Source organism: Pongo abelii, chromosome 10, assembly GCF_028885655.2.
Source record: "Pongo abelii isolate AG06213 chromosome 10, NHGRI_mPonAbe1-v2.0_pri, whole genome shotgun sequence".
In the NCBI taxonomy this organism is placed as follows: domain Eukaryota; kingdom Metazoa; phylum Chordata; class Mammalia; order Primates; family Hominidae; genus Pongo; species Pongo abelii.
The window spans coordinates 111,757,247-111,772,664 of NC_071995.2; the positions used below are offsets into that span (position 1 = coordinate 111,757,247).

At 46.5% G+C, this 15,418-nt stretch overlaps 1 protein-coding gene across 4 annotated transcripts in view; it reads left to right on the forward strand.

Annotated features, from left to right (window-relative positions):
* The first annotated feature begins 5,502 nt into the window (after positions 1-5,502).
* The window catches only part of OAS3 (2'-5'-oligoadenylate synthetase 3), a 34,931-nt gene continuing 25,015 nt past the window's right edge, over positions 5,503-15,418 (forward strand). For all 4 annotated transcript variants that reach the window (XM_024256693.3, XM_002823778.6, XM_063712254.1 and 1 more), the window contains exons 1-5: positions 5,503-5,917; positions 8,803-9,085; positions 11,728-11,903; positions 13,998-14,236; positions 15,192-15,345. In XM_024256693.3, coding sequence (XP_024112461.1) covers positions 5,741-5,917; positions 8,803-9,085; positions 11,728-11,903; positions 13,998-14,236; positions 15,192-15,345 — 1,029 coding nt within the window. In that variant the 5' untranslated portion in view covers positions 5,503-5,740. The remainder of the gene's footprint in view (positions 5,918-8,802; positions 9,086-11,727; positions 11,904-13,997; positions 14,237-15,191; positions 15,346-15,418) is intronic.

Below are 15,418 nucleotides of genomic sequence, written 5' to 3' on the forward strand. Positions count from 1 at the left end.
TATTGCACTTGCTTGACTGCATATCTACAATTTCTTCATCCTTCTATCCATCCATGAATCCATCTTATTCTTTTGATGCATCAGAAGATTCTTTTTCTGCCGGGCACGGTGGCTCACACCTGTAATCCCAGCACTTTGGGAAGCCAAGGCTGGTGGATCACCTGAGGTCAGGAGTTCGAGACCACCCTGGCCAACATAGTGAAACCCCGTCTCTACTAAAAATACAAAAATTAGCCAGATATGGTGGCATACACCTGTAATCCCAGCTACTCCGGAGGCTGAGGCAGGAGAATTGCTTAAACCTGGGAGGCAGAGGTTGCAGTGAGCCGAGACCACACTGCTGCACTCCAGCCTGGGCTGTCTCAAAAAAAAAAAAGGAAGGAAGGAAGAGAGAGAGATAGAAAGAGAGGAAAGAAAGAAAGAAAGAAAGAAAGAAAGAAAGAAAGAAAGAAAGAAAGAAAGAAAGAAAGAAAGAAAGAAAGAAAGAAAGAAAGAAAGAAAGAAAGAAAGAAAGAAAGAAAGAAAGAAAGAAAGAAAGAAAGAAAGAAAGAAAGAAAGAAAGAAAGAAAGAAAGAAAGAAAGAAAGAAAAAGAAAGAAAGAAAGAAAATGAGAAAAAGAAAGAAAGAATATTCTTTTTCAAAAAGAAACCAGTGGCAATTTCTTCCCGGGCCAGTACAAGGTGGTGAGTGAGTTGACTAAGCAGACAGGCAAAAAGAGAGAGAGTATCTGTAGGAGGATACTGTCACCTTTTATACATAGGCAATAAGCAATAGTTTTCCAAGGAGAACAGCAGATGATTTGCTACTGTATCAACCAAGAATATGTTTGACCATAGTAAGTAACAGAATGTGTAACACACATTCTGAGTCATTTTGTTACACCCACAACTGTGGGTGACCTGTCCAGATATGCCTTCTAATTCCAAGCACCCCAAGAAAACCCCTGTGCTTAAGATTTTATCTAGCCATGAATCCAACATTTTCTATTTGCTTATTAATTTTTTGTCAATCTTCTCTTGTTAGAATATAAATTCCACGAGAGCAGAGGCCTTTTCACTTATTCACCACACATGTTCTGTGCTAGACCAGTGGCTACCATAAAGAAAACACTGAATAAATATTTATTTATTTATTTATTTATTTATTTTATTTTTGAGCCAGAGTTTCACTCTTGTCATCCAGGCTAGAGTGCAATGGTGCGATCTTGGCTCACTGCAACCTCCGCCTCCTGGGTTCAAGTGATTCTCCTGACTCAGACTCCTGAGTAGCTGGGATTACAGGTGCCCGCCACCATGCTCAGCTAATTTTTGTATGTTTAGTAGAGACGGAGTTTCACCATGTTGGCCAGGCCAGTCTCGAACTCCTGACCTCAGGTGGATCCACCTGCCTTGGCCTCCCAAAGTGCTGGGATTACAGGCGTGAGCCACCGCCCCCAGCCTCAATAAATATTTATAAGAATAAGGAATGGATCTGTTTTCCACATCTCATAAGTTGTCTTTTATACCTTTCTTTTCTATGTCCTGCTTTCCTGTAATCTCGGGTAATTTCCTCCATTCCATCTTCCAGTTTACTAATTTTATCTTCAGGTGTATTTATTCAGCCTATCTATGGAGAAGGTTTGGTTTTTCTGTTCATCTTTGGTTTTATTTTGCATTATGTTTTCACTTCCAATGTGATGGTGGTGGTTATTGATTTTCATAACTGTTCTTATTTCGTGGATATGATGAATAATCATGAATACAATGAATAATTATAATGGATATAATATCTAATCCCTCTGAGGATGTTAATTATATATTTCTAAGACCGTGTTAGTCCAATTTGTACTTCTAAAACAGAAAGCCACAGACTGGGAAATTAGTAAAGAACAGAAATTTATTTATCACAGTTCTGGAGGCTGAGAAGTGCAAGATCAAGGCTTCAGCAGGTTAGGACCTGGTCTCTATGCTTCCAAGATGGCGCCTTGAAGAATGTTGTGTCTTTTGGAGGGGAGGAACACTATGTCCTCACATGGCAGAAAAGCAGAAGAGAATGAGCCCATTCCTGCAAGCTCTTTTCATAGTGGCCATAATCCACTCATGTGGGCAGAGCCCTCATGACACAAACACCTCCTGTTACACCCCACTTCCCAACTGCTGCATTGGGGAGTAAGTTTCCAACACATGAATTTTGGGGGACAAATTCAGACCATAGTAGACTCCTTCTCCTTTATTGATTATTTCAATGTCCTTACATGTGAGTTTTTATGTTCATAGCGTTCCATCTCCCAAAATAATCTGGCACCTTTGGATGTGTGCTTTTTGCTCACTGGGGATGTTCTGCTTGTCTCCCTGTGAAGTTGGTACCTTCTTACTGCAGCTGGAGGCAGAGGTGAGGAAAGGGGATGTGCCAGGAACAAGTCTTCTGCATACAGGGCTTCCTGTTCTTTCTAGATGTGGCCAGGTATGCTGTGCACTTCCCTGCCTCTCTGCCCCACCCTCACTGCTCCCTCCTTAGACAGGCACCTCTGCTGCCTGTTACTCAACACAGAAAGGTTGGGGCGGGAGACCACATGTCTTTAGAGGCTGCCATTACTATGCCAGCACAACTGACAACCATGAGAGTTAACCTAGGGTCTCTTCTTCTTCAATCCACTGCCTGGAGCCTGCAGCTCCTCAGAGCCTTTCCATTCTGCATAGGTGCCCCCTCCTTTATGTGTTTTGGCTGCAATTTCCTCCTTCATCCAATCCCATATTGGATGGGTCTCAGGTTCCAGTTTACCTGGGACACCTCTGATTAGGACCCAGAAACATTATTAAAGTTTTTCTATCTCTTTCCTGCCACCTCTAGAGGCCTGGGATGGATGTTGAAGGCTTATGCATGTGTTCAGTCCACCATCATGACCCAATATTGACCCTTCTGCGTTCCATCTTCTAAAAATGCCTCAAATGTCCTGCTCCCTTGACTCCACTTTTTCTCAGTTTCTAACCCTGTTGATTTCCATTATGCTTTTAATATATCTTTGCTGCTATTTTAATAGAATTTTGAGCATGTGTTCAATCCACTATCTTGAATGGAAAGTTTCTAAAGTGGCCTGTGACTCAGGAAGAAGACTGTGATTAATGGGCAAGAATGAAAATCATTGCTGAATCCCTTGACTTAAATCCCCGCCACAACACCTGACCTACAAAATAGTCTCCCGCCCATATTTGAATATTCCAAGTGATGCAGCATTCACTACTCAAAATATTAGCCGGTGTACATATTACAGACCCAGCATCTCTCCCTCTAGTTGGCCATGACCTCTGAAATTCACACTCTGATCCTATCTATTTCCTTTCAGTTACCGTGCAGATGTCAGGAAGCACTTGTTAAGACTATTACCTGAAATGTACTCAGAGGCAGAGTAAATGCTGGGTCCCGGAGCAGGCAGGAGAGAGGACCTGGGAGTTTTTTAGTAAGATAGGGAGGAGGAGACAGGCTATGGCTTGGACCAGGCCTGGAAGAGAGCTCAGGTGTGCAGTCTCTGGGAACCTGGGTGGAGAAGCAGCAGGAAATCAGCAGAAAAAAGGAGGAGACAGGCCATGAAGATAGAAGCGCAACGGTCCTGGATTCAAATCTCCACTCTGCAGCTTATAGCTTACAGTCCGCTTAGCTTTGTGCCCATTCCAAGAGGATTTCCCTATTGTAGCTTTACAATGTTTTAATATGTAGTATTGTCGTGCAACGTACCATCCTAAACTGACTGACTTTCCTTCCTCCCTTCTCCTCCAAAATAATTTTTAATTCTTTCAGACAGACTTTAGATCGTGTGTTTGAAGTTTTTAAAAATGGAATTTTTATTGGAACTGCATTACACGTACAAATTATTTAGGATGAGTTGGCTTCTGAAGAGGGCAGCTCTATGGGCTTGGGCTGGGTTTGAATCCAGCCAGACAACTTTCCAGCTGTGTTACCTTGGACAGTTACCTAGTTCCTCTGTACCTTGACTTCCTCGTCTGTCAAATGAGTGAAGATAATAGCACCTACACCATGGTCGTTGGGAGGAGTCAGTGAGAGTCTCCAAGTGTGCTTTATTTTATTTTATTTTATTTTTTTTAGAGTTTCAGGAGTTGTGATTTTTTTTTATTATTATACTTTAAGTTTTAGGGTACATGTGCACAATGTGCAGGTTAGTTACATTATGTATACATGTGCCATGCTGGTGTGCTGCACCCATTAACTCGTCATTTAGCATTAGGTATATCTCCTAATGCTATCCCTCCCCCCTCCCCCCACTCCACAACAGTCCCCAGAGTGTGATGTTCCCCTTCCTGTGTCCATTTGTTCTCATTGTTCAATTCCCATCTATGAGTGAGAACATGTGGTGTTTGGTTTTTTTGTCCTTGCAATAGTTTACTGAGAATGATGATTTCCAATTTCATCCATGTCCCTACAAAGGACATGAACTCATCATTGTTTATGGCTGCATAGTATTCCATGGTGTATATATGCCACATTTTCTTAATCCAGTCTATCTTTGTTGGACATTTGGGTTGATTCCAAGTCTTTGCTATTGTGAATAGTGCCACAATAAACATACGTGTGCATGTGTCTTTATAGCAGCATGATTTATAGTCCTTTGGGTATATACCCAGTAATGGGATGGCTGGGTCAACTGGTATTTCTAGTTCTAGATCCCTGAGGAATCACCACACTGACTTCCACAATGGTTGAACTAGTTTACAGTCCCATCAACAGTATAAAAGTGTTCCTATTTCTCCACATCCTCTCCAGCACCTGTTGTTTCCTGACTTTTTAATGATTGCCATTCTAACTGGTGTGAGATGGTATCTCATTGTGGTTTTGATTTGCATTTCTCTGATGGCCAGTGATGATGAGCATTTTTTCATGTGTCTTTTGGCTGCATAAATGTCTTCTTTTGAGAAGTGTCTGTTCATATCCTTTGCCCACTTTTTGATGGGGTTGTTTGTTTTTTTCTTGTAAATTTGTTGGAGTTCATTGTAGATTCTGGATATTAGCCCTCTGTCAGATGAGTAGGTTGCGAAAATTTTCTCCCATTTTGTAGGTTGCCTGTTCACTCTGATGGTAGTTTCTTTTGCTGTGCAGAAGCTCTTTAGTTTAATTAGATCCCATTTGTCAATTTTGGCTTTTGCTGCCATTGCTTTTGGTGTTTTAGACATGAAGTCCTTGCCCATGCCTATGTCCTGAATGGCAAGTGCGCTTTATTATCATTGGTGGTAGTAGTGGTGTTTAGAACGCATCCCTCAGTCAGACAGCGAGATAGGACTTCTCCGTTTATTAAATCCTGACCTTCTTTTTTTTCCATGTAAAACCTGCACATTTCTGAAATGCTCAGAGTACGTTACTCAGTATGTACCCATACGTTCTGTGGGTATACTTTGTTAGGCTGTGATTAGTTCGTTGGAGCTGGTGATTGCAGGGACGGCTGGAAGCAAGGAGACGAAGGAGAGGAAGTCGTAGCTGGGAAGGGGACCAGGAAGTGGGTGTCAGGTCCAAGAGCTGCTAGAAAGAAACGAAACTGAAAGCAGGGAATTTCGCAAGTTTGGGGAGGAGGAGAGAAAAGTGGGGAAGACAGGAACTGCAGCGCCCGTCCCCGTTTCACACCACGCGCGGACCGAGGACCTAGGACCTGGCGAGCTGGGCGTGGTGCGGAGAGCCGGGCGGGCGGGGAAACGAAACCAGAAATCCGAAGGCCGCGCCAGAGCCCCGCTTCCCCTCGCATCTGCGCTGGGCGGCCATGGACTTGTATAGCACCCCGGCCGCCGCGCTGGACAGGTTCGTGGCCAGAAGGCTGCAGCCGCGGAAGGAGTTCGTAGAGAAGGCGCGGCGCGCCCTGGGCGCCGTGGCCGCTGCCCTGAGGGAGCGCGGGGGCCGCCCGGGCGCTGCTGCCCAGCGGGTGCTGAAAACCGCCAAGGTGAGGTCCCACCTCGGGGTCTTTATGTGTCCAAAGGGGAGTCCTGGGAGGACGCTTAAGCCTCACATAGGCTTACGGTGGAGGTGGCTTTATCCGCTTGTGCACCTCATTCATTTCTTTAACAAATACGTCCAATGTGCCAGCCCCGTGCTAACTCCCCCGAACATACGAGCCAGGTAGGTACTCTTAAGCCCGCTTGACAGATGGAGAAAATGAGGCACAGAGAGGCACAGTGACGTGTCCAATCCTGGAAGAGGCCCATCCAGGATTCAAATCCAAGTAGCCTGATTCCTGCATCTCTGCTCTCAGAGGCTGCTTCTCATCCATTCATTCACTCACTCACTCACTCATTCACCCAGTCATTCAAACAGACTGTGGGCCTCACACTACGCCAGACCCTAAGGATAGAGAAGTAATAATACCCCGTAACAGCCAGAGTAGCCCAATTTATTGAGACATTATCAAATAACAATGAAAATTATCTCATTAAATGAGTATTACCTCATTTCATCCCCACGTTCCGTGAGGTAGGTATTATTGTACCTGTTTTATGGATAGGGAAACTGAGGCTAGACGCTAAATTACTGCTCTGAGTCACTTTTTTTTTTTTTTTTTTTTTTTTTTTTTGAGACAGGGTCTCGCTCTGTCACCCAGGCTGGAGCGCAGTAGCGCGATCTCGGCTCACTGCAACCTCCGCCTCCTGGGCTCAAGTTATTCTCACACCTCAGCCTCCCAAGTAGCTGGCACTCCAGGCGCACACTACCACACCTGGCTAATTATTTACATTTTTTGTAGAGACAGTTTTGCTGTGTTGCCCAGGCTGGTCTGGAACTCTTGAGCTCAAGTGATCCACTTGCCTCAGCCTCTCAAAGTGCTGGGATTACAGGTGTGAGCCACCATGCCCAGGTAATTTTTGCATTTTTTGTAGAGATAGGATTTCGCCATGTTGCCCAGGCTCTGGGTCACTTTTTGTCACTTAAATACAGCCACACTGCCACTGTGATCCCAGGACACTCACAGATTCAGGGAGGAGACAAGTCATGAGCTACCTTATCCTCAGGGTAAATTTGGGGGTGCCAGGAGTGGATTGATGGAGGGAACCTGGATGAGCTAGAACAGATTTGGAGGTTGTCAGGAGAGGGAGTGAAAACCCAGAGTAGAAATGGCGTCAGAGCACCTAGTGGTTTCCTGGGGCTGACTCTCAGCTTGGGAGGTGGGGAAGGAGGAGAGACTTGTCGCCTAGGAGGTGTGAAGTCCCGTTTCTACCTCGGAGATGGACAGGAGGGATTTGTGTGCAGCAAGGGAAAGCCCTGGCATCCTTAGCTTCCCTGGAAAGGGGTGGGGAGGGGGGTCTGGAGCACAATCTCCCTGTGTTTTTGTTTCCACCTTTGTAAAGTGAGCACAGTGCAACCTCCCTGTGCTTTCGTTTCCTCTTTTGTAAAGTGGTACCTTCCTTCTGGGGCTATGAGGAAGGTTCAATGAGATGAGAGTGTACAAAACGTGCAGGAAGTGCCCAGCCTGTAATATTCCCTGTTCCCACTTTGTCAGCAGCCCCCAGATTGTGGGAGCTGGAAGTAAAAGGACTGGCATAATCACTGGGATAAGTAGGGGGTCCCAGTTTGGGGCAAGACTTGCTGCTGGAGGGCTCCAACCTGGTTCTTGCTGTTTACTGGCTGTGTAACTCATTTCACCGTCTGAGCCTCACTCCCTATATCTGCAACCACATGTAACTACATCACAGTTGTTTTGTGTTGGAAGTGAGATTAGAGACGTCAGATCCCAGATACAGAACAGTGACTCTGACAATGTTTAGGAGTTTCTTTTCCAAATCCTCAGGTTGGAAGCTTTGCCGAAAGAAACACTAATCACACAGGTCTCAGAAATTGAGTCATACCACAGTTCTGTACCCATTCTGAGCAAAGATTGCGAACGTGTGTTCTGCAAAGCAGAATTTGTTTTAACTGCAGTCTTGAGTTTTTAAAAAGTTAGTTGCCAACATTTAAAAATCATAGATATAGGCCTGGCACAGTGGTTCATGCCTGTAATCCCAGCACTTTGGGAGGCCAAGGAGGGCAGATCACTTGAGGTCAGGAATTCAAGACCAGTCTGGCCAACATGGTGAAATCCCATCTCTACTAAAAATACAAAAATTAGCCAGGCATGGTGGCACATGCCTGGGACCTATAGTCCCAGCTACTCGGGAGGCTGAGGTGGGAAAATCACTTGAACTCGTGAGATGGAGGTTGCAGTGAGCTGAGATGGTGCCACTGCACTCCAGCCTAGGCAACAGAGTAAGTCTCTGTCTCAAAATTAAAAATAAAAATAAAATTAAAAGTATGGATTTAGCCCAGCACGGTGGTGCATGCCTGTAGTCTCAGACACTTGGGAGGCTGAGGCAAGAAGATCACTTGAGCCCAGGAGTTCCAAGCTGCAGTGAGCTACAATCGTGTCTGTGAATAGCCACTGCACTCCAGCCTGGGCAACGCAGCAAGACCCCATCTCTTTAAAAAAATGTAAAAGCTAGCCAGGCATGGTAGTGTGTGCCTGTAGTCTCAACTACTTGAGAGGCTGAGGCAGGAGGATCACTCGAGCCCAGGAGTTCAAGGCCGCAGTGAGCTATGATTATGTCACTGCGTTCCAGCCTAAGTGACAGAACAAGACCCTGTTTCTATGGAAAAAAAATCATGAGTTTACATGTTAAAATTGCTTCTCTTGAAATCTCAAGCCTGGCTACCCTGGGCCCATATTCCCGCGTGGCTTCAATGCCTACAGCCCTGTGGCCACAGTCTCTCCCCAGCACACTTGCCTCACTCAAGTTGCCTGTCAGGTTGCAAGGCCACTAGAATTGGACAGTATGAAATTCTGAGTTATTTTTCTTTGCCCAGGGAGGCTCCTCTGGCCGGGGCACAGCTCTCAAGGGTGGCTGTGATTCTGAACTTGTCATCTTCCTCGACTGCTTCAAGAGCTATGTGGACCAGAGGGCCCGCCGTGCAGAGATCCTCAGTGAGATGCGGGCATCGCTGGAATCCTGGTGGCAGAACCCAGTCCCTGGTCTGAGACTCACGTTTCCTGAGCAGAGCGTGCCTGGGGCCCTGCAGTTCCGCCTGACATCCGTAGATCTTGAGGACTGGATGGATGTTAGTCTGGTGCCTGCCTTCGATGTCCTGGGTGAGGGGTTCCTAGACCATTCCAGGGTTGGGGGCAATATCATTGGGAACAACACAGGACTTCCAATTCTAGCCCAGCCACCAACTTGCTGTGTGACCTGGGCCAGCCTCTACCCCTCTCAGCCTCAGTCTGGGGACTAAACATATTGGACTTGTGCCAGACAAAGGCAGCGAAACCCCAGTTCCTCCTGGATCTGTGGTCCTGCTGTCAAGATGCTTGGCCCTCCCACAGGCATCTGGGAGTTTCCCTCAGCCACTGCCTGGAGCGGTTACTGCTCAGCCCTTCCACAAATACTCCCAAAAGCTAAGCCAAGTGGACATGTGGCTAGCAGTAGGGGCCTGGGGACAAAACCAGAATTCTGCAAAATCTTGTATTTTATGTTGAAAACATTAATGTGATTTTTGCATTCTCCTTCGTAATACACCTATGCTTGAGTTAAGATAAAAATAGGCCTCTGTGTCCTCATCTGTAAAATGAGGATAATACTAATGGGGATAATAGTAATCTTATAGAGTTGTCAGAAGAATGTAATGCATCAATATATGTAATCAAACTTAGAAGTGTGTCTCGCGGGCCAGGCGCAGTGGCTCATGCCTGTAATCCCAGCTTTGGGAGGCCAAGATAGAGATTGCTTGAGCCCGGGAGTTCAAGATCAGCCTTGGCAAAATAGCAAGATCTAGTCTCTACAAATAGTAATAATTAAAAAAATAGCCAGGTGTAGTAGTACATGCCTCCCTGTGGTCCCAGCTACTGGAGAGGCTGAGGTGGGAGGATTGTTTGAGCCCAGGCAGTGGAGGCTGCAGTGAGTTGTGATTTCACCACTACAATCTGTCTGAGTAAGACGCTTCTTAAAAAAAAAGAAAGAAAAAAGAATGTCTAGCATGTGATAAGGGTTTTAAGAGTGTTTGCTATTATTATTATTTCTATTATTGTTGCCGTTTCCATTATTATTGTTATTATTATTATTATTTACCTTGATGATCTGGGGGATAACTTTATCCTTTGGGCAGATAGCCACATCCCCTATGCCTGGTACCCTATGCCTAGTGTATCCACATATTGGGTGTACACACACACACACACATGCACACACATTTTTAAGACAGGGTCTCACTCTGTCACCCAGGTTGGAGTATAGTGGCATGATCTTGGCTCACTGCAACCTCCATCCTGGGTTCAAGCAATCCTCCCACCTCAGCCTCCCGAGTAGCTGGGACTAGAGGCATGCACCACCATGCCTGGCTCATTTTTGTATTTTTTATAGAGATAGGGTTTCACCATGTTGTCTAGGCTGGTCTTGAACTTCTGGGATCAAATGATCCACCTGCCTCAGCCTCCCAAAATGCTAGGATTACAGGCATGAGCCACCCCACCCAGCCTGGGTACACATATATTAATCATAATAGTTACTACTTATTAAATGCTTAACTATTCCAAGAACTTGACGTGTTTTATCTCATCAATTCTTCACAACAAACTTATGAGGTCTGTACTGTTTCAGCTTCAATTTCACCATTGGGGAAACTGAGGCTCAGAGACATACAGTGACCCACCCAAAGCCACACAGCAGGCAAGCGGTAGCAGCAACCTCAGGGAATTATGAAAAGCATTTACTTCTTCCAAGCCATGCCCATGGGAGTGGTGGAGGAAAAGGTGCACCCTGTAAAGTCCACCGGCTCTGAGCTCAAATCCTGCCTCCATCGCATGCTGACTGTACAACCTTGGGCAAAGCATGGAATTTCTCTGTGCCTCAGCTTCCTCAGCTATCAAATGGGATGAAGAACTGTACTTGCCTCATAGGGTTATGGTGGGGATACATGTAAAGACCTTCTGTCCAGTGCCCAGTGTGCAGTAAAAAAGTATTTTTTTTTCAAAGACAGAATCTCTCACTCTGTCCCCCAGGCTGGAGTGCAGTGGTACGATCTCAGCTCACTGCAACCTCCGCCTCTTGAGTTCAAGCAATTCTCGTGCTTCAGCCTCTGGAGTAGCTGGGATTACAGGCGAGTGCCACCATGACTGGCTAATTTTTGTATATTTTTAGTAGAGATAGAGTTTCACGATGTTGGCCAGGCTGGTCTCGAACTCCTGACCTCAGGTGAACCGCCCACCTTTGCCTCCCAAAGTGCTGGGATTACATGTGTGAGCCACAGCGCCAGGCCTGTAGGAAAAAATATCAACAACCACTGCTAAAGGATCAGGGCTTTTTGCCTTTTATTTCTTGGACATTATTTTCCTCTCCGTGACACCTCTTAATTAAGGATACGTAGAGTGGTGTTTTGAGGAAGGCTCAGGGAGGAGAGAGTTGCCAGGCTGCAGGTACTGCTGACTCAGCTGGAAGCATCTTTCCTGTTTAACCATCTTGGAATGCAGCTGCTCCTCTTTGAGCTGTTGCTCTAGGGACTGCCTGGCCATTTGGGATGGAGGGACTCTCCCACTGCATTCTGGAGTGCCGCTCTTCTTCCCTGCCTCCTGAAAAGCTCCGGGCTCTCTTCCCAGTCCCCCGACTCCCATGTTGCCAGATTTCTTCCCCTCCAAATTCTTCCCATTCTCTCTCAGTGCCCCAGGCCGAGCTCGGCACCAACACCGCCCTCCATCCTGTGTGCTCAGTGCCCTTCCTAACTCACAGCACTTCGCATCAACAGGTCAGGCCAGCTCCAGCGTCAAACCCAAGCCACAAGTCTACTCTACCCTCCTCAACAGTGGCTGCCAAGGGGGCGAGCATGCGGCCTGCTTCACAGAGCTGCGGAGGAACTTTGTGAACATTCGCCCAGCCAAGTTGAAGAACCTAATCTTGCTGGTGAAGCACTGGTACCACCAGGTGAAGCCACTTGGAAGGGTTTCTCCAGATATGTGACTATTTGCTTTGTGCTTTCATAGTCGTGAAACTGTTATCTTACATTTAGTGGCCACTCATGTTCTCTTTCTGGGAATTGTCTGTTTATGTGCCTTGTGCATTATTTTCTCTTGGGTTAGCTGTCTTGTTATTGATTTGTTGAAGCTCTTTTTATATTGTGGATACTGATCCTTATTTAGTTAATATAATGCATTCTTCCAATATTCTTCCGGTCTGTGTCTTGGGCTTTTGCTTTGTTTAAAGGTTATTTGTAGGAAAAAATATCTACAGTTTAATGTACTCAGATATATCCTTTGAAAAATGAGTTATTCTTTGTGTGTCTTAAGAAGTCTTTCCCTATCCTGCCAGGTGCAGTGGCTCACGGCTGGAATCCCAGCACTTTGAGTGGCCGAGGCAGGTGGATCACTTGAGGTCAGGAGTTCAAGACCAGCCTGGCCAACATGGTGAAACCCTGTCTCTTCTAAAAATACACAATGTAGCCGGGCGTGGTGGTACACACCTGTAATTCCAGTTACTCGGGAGGCTGAGGCAGGAGAATCGCTTGAACCCAGGAGGCAGAGGTTGCAGTGAGCCAAGACTGCACCACTGCACTCCAGCCTGGGTGACAGAGCCAGACTCCATCTCAAGAAAACAAAAAAACAAAAAAAGGTCTTTCCCTATCCTGACTTTGTAAAATGACTCTTTCATATTTCCTGCCATCATATTGTTTCCCATTGTATTTCTGTTCATATTCAGGGCTTTGGCCTGTCTGGTATGGTATGAAGTAAGGCAGAGTTGGTACACCTCCCTCCCCAGCCTCAGGGATGCTCCCTTGCCCTGTTCATGTTTGTTGCCAGACTCTTATGCACTGGGGAAAGTGTGCTCAGCCTATGCCTGGAGATGGCGGAACAGGCTCCCCCAAAATCTTGCAGCACATGGACCAGTCATCATAAGCAGGCCTATCTAGGAAGAGATTCTGGATTCCAGTTCTGGCTCAGCCATCTTCTTGCTGTGTGACCCTGGACAAGTCCCTAGCCTTCTCTGGGCCTCTGTTTCCTCCACTTGCACATAAAGAAATATACGCATCGGCAAATCTTACTCAGGTTCTTTCCACGTAAGATTCTCCAGGGGCAGAAAACGCTAATAGCCTGGTACTTCTTAAAAGGGCAAACTGCTGGGTATGGTGGCTCACGCCTGTGGTCCTTTCTACACAGGAGGCTGAGGTGGGAAGATCACTTGAGCCCAGGAGTTCAAGGCTGCAGTGACCTATGATTGAGCCTCTGCACTTCAGCCTGGGCAACAGAGCAAGACTGTGTCTATAAATAAATAAATTAATAAATTAATTAATTAATACAACTATGGAGCCAGCCTGGTTGGGCGTTAGAAATTGTATCTTGATCTGGGTGGTGGGTACACATGTGCACCCAGGCATGTTTGTCACCCCAAAGAGAGGGGGTGAGTGGAGGGAGTGTGGAGGTGCTGGGTGCTTCTAGCCAGGAGGATCACCTTCTGGCAAGCTGAAGCATCCCCTCTGGAGTTACCCAGAGGCCTGGGATTCTTGCCTTGGCATGGAGTAATCCCTCCCTGGTACATGGAGATCCCAAGTATATGGTGCACAAATAGAAATCATGCATTTTGGGATGGGGGATAGACAGCTGGAGCGAGGAGGGAAGGACAGAGTCCTGGCCTGCTGCCCCACCCCACTCCAGGGGTGAAAGGGCGACAACTTGGTGTCCTTCTCCAATCAGCCACGCAGCTGGGACCCCAGATCTGCTTCACCTTTATTTGAGGATAGGTAGCAATTTTAGACTACCTTGGCTTCTCTGTGACTGCTCCCTGCCTCCTTGGGACTTGAAACTTACACCCCTCCCTCCCACCACTCCCCCATCATATGAGCCAACCACTTTGCTGAAGCTACCAGTGAGGGCTGGTGAGAAATGCCACTTGTTCTTGGAACAGGGTTGGAACACAGCATCTTGCCTCAGGCTCAGCCTGGAAGGTCCCCAGTCTGGTTATGCAGAGAGCTGGCTCTCTTTCCTCTCCTTCTTCTTCTGAGTCCCCTGCCATGCCCTCTCACAGGTGTGCCTACAGGGGTTGTGGAAGGAGATGCTGCCCCCAGTCTATGCCCTGGAATTGCTGACCATCTTCGCCTGGGAGCAGGGCTGTAAGAAGGATGCTTTCAGCCTAGCCGAAGGCCTCCGGACTGTCCTGGGCCTGATCCAACAGCATCAGCACCTGTGTGTTTTCTGGACTGTCAACTATGGCTTCGAGGACCCTGCAGTTGGGCAGTTCTTGCAGCGGCAGCTTAAGAGACCCAGGTACTTCCTAATAGCCCACCATCTGCTATTAACAAGGTAGCAGATAATTAACAAGGACAAAACCGGTTACATCTACTGAGTGCTTGGGTGTAGAGGCCAAAGCAAAATGCTACATGTACATGTTTTAATTCACTGGACTCAGCCCAGATGCACATTAGAATTACCTGGGGGAGTTTTAAAAAATACACCAGTGCCTGACCCAAATGTTTTATGTGTGAATGTTTTGCTGATGTGTAGCAGAAAATGCATGTTCTGATGACTGTGGGAAGACTGCATACTTTGAAACCACCACCCAGATCATCGTAGAATATTTCCAGCACCCCACTGGTCCCCCCTCAGTCAGTAACCTTCCAAAATAACCCCACTTACACTTTTATAATTACAGTTGTGCCTTTTCTTAAATCTTATTTAAATGGAATCATGCCACATGTACCTTTGTGTCTGGCTTCTCGTTCTGTTCTCAAGATTAAGTCTTTGAGATTTAGCTATATAGTTGTGGATCATTCTTTTTTGTTGCTGTATAGTATTCCATTGTGTGAATTTATCAAAATATGTTGTCTATTCTACTGATGATGGACATTTGAGTTCTTTCAACTTGGAACTATTACAAATAGGGTCATTATAAACATTCTTGGACATGTTTTTTTGGTGCTTATGCATATCTGTTGGAAATATACCTAGGAATGAAATTGCTGAATTGTAGGGTGTAACTCAAGAGCCCTTGAGAGTGGATCCTGGTATCTAGTGATTCCAACGTGCAGCCAGAGTTGACAATGATAAGCAGGCGATGTTGTTTTCCTCATTTTGCAGATAAGGAAATTGAGGCTCAGAGAGGGTAAATCATTTGCCCCAGGTCACACAGCTGGAAAGTAGCAGAGATGCGATTGGAACCAGGTCCGTTTCACTCCAGAGCCCTCTTGCTAACCAGAACCTTCTTGTCTCTCTGAAATTGCAGGCCTGTGATACTGGACCCAGCTGACCCCACATGGGACCTGGGGAATGGGGCAGCCTGGCACTGGGATTTGCTAGCCCAGGAGGCAGCATCCTGCTATGACCACCCGTGCTTTCTGAAGGGGATGGGGGACCCGGTGCAGTCTTGGAAGGGGCCGGTAAGTGAAGGGGCCCCAGGACCCTTGGGTTTTGCACTTTATGTGTCCAGTGTTTCCTGAGCATCTACTATGT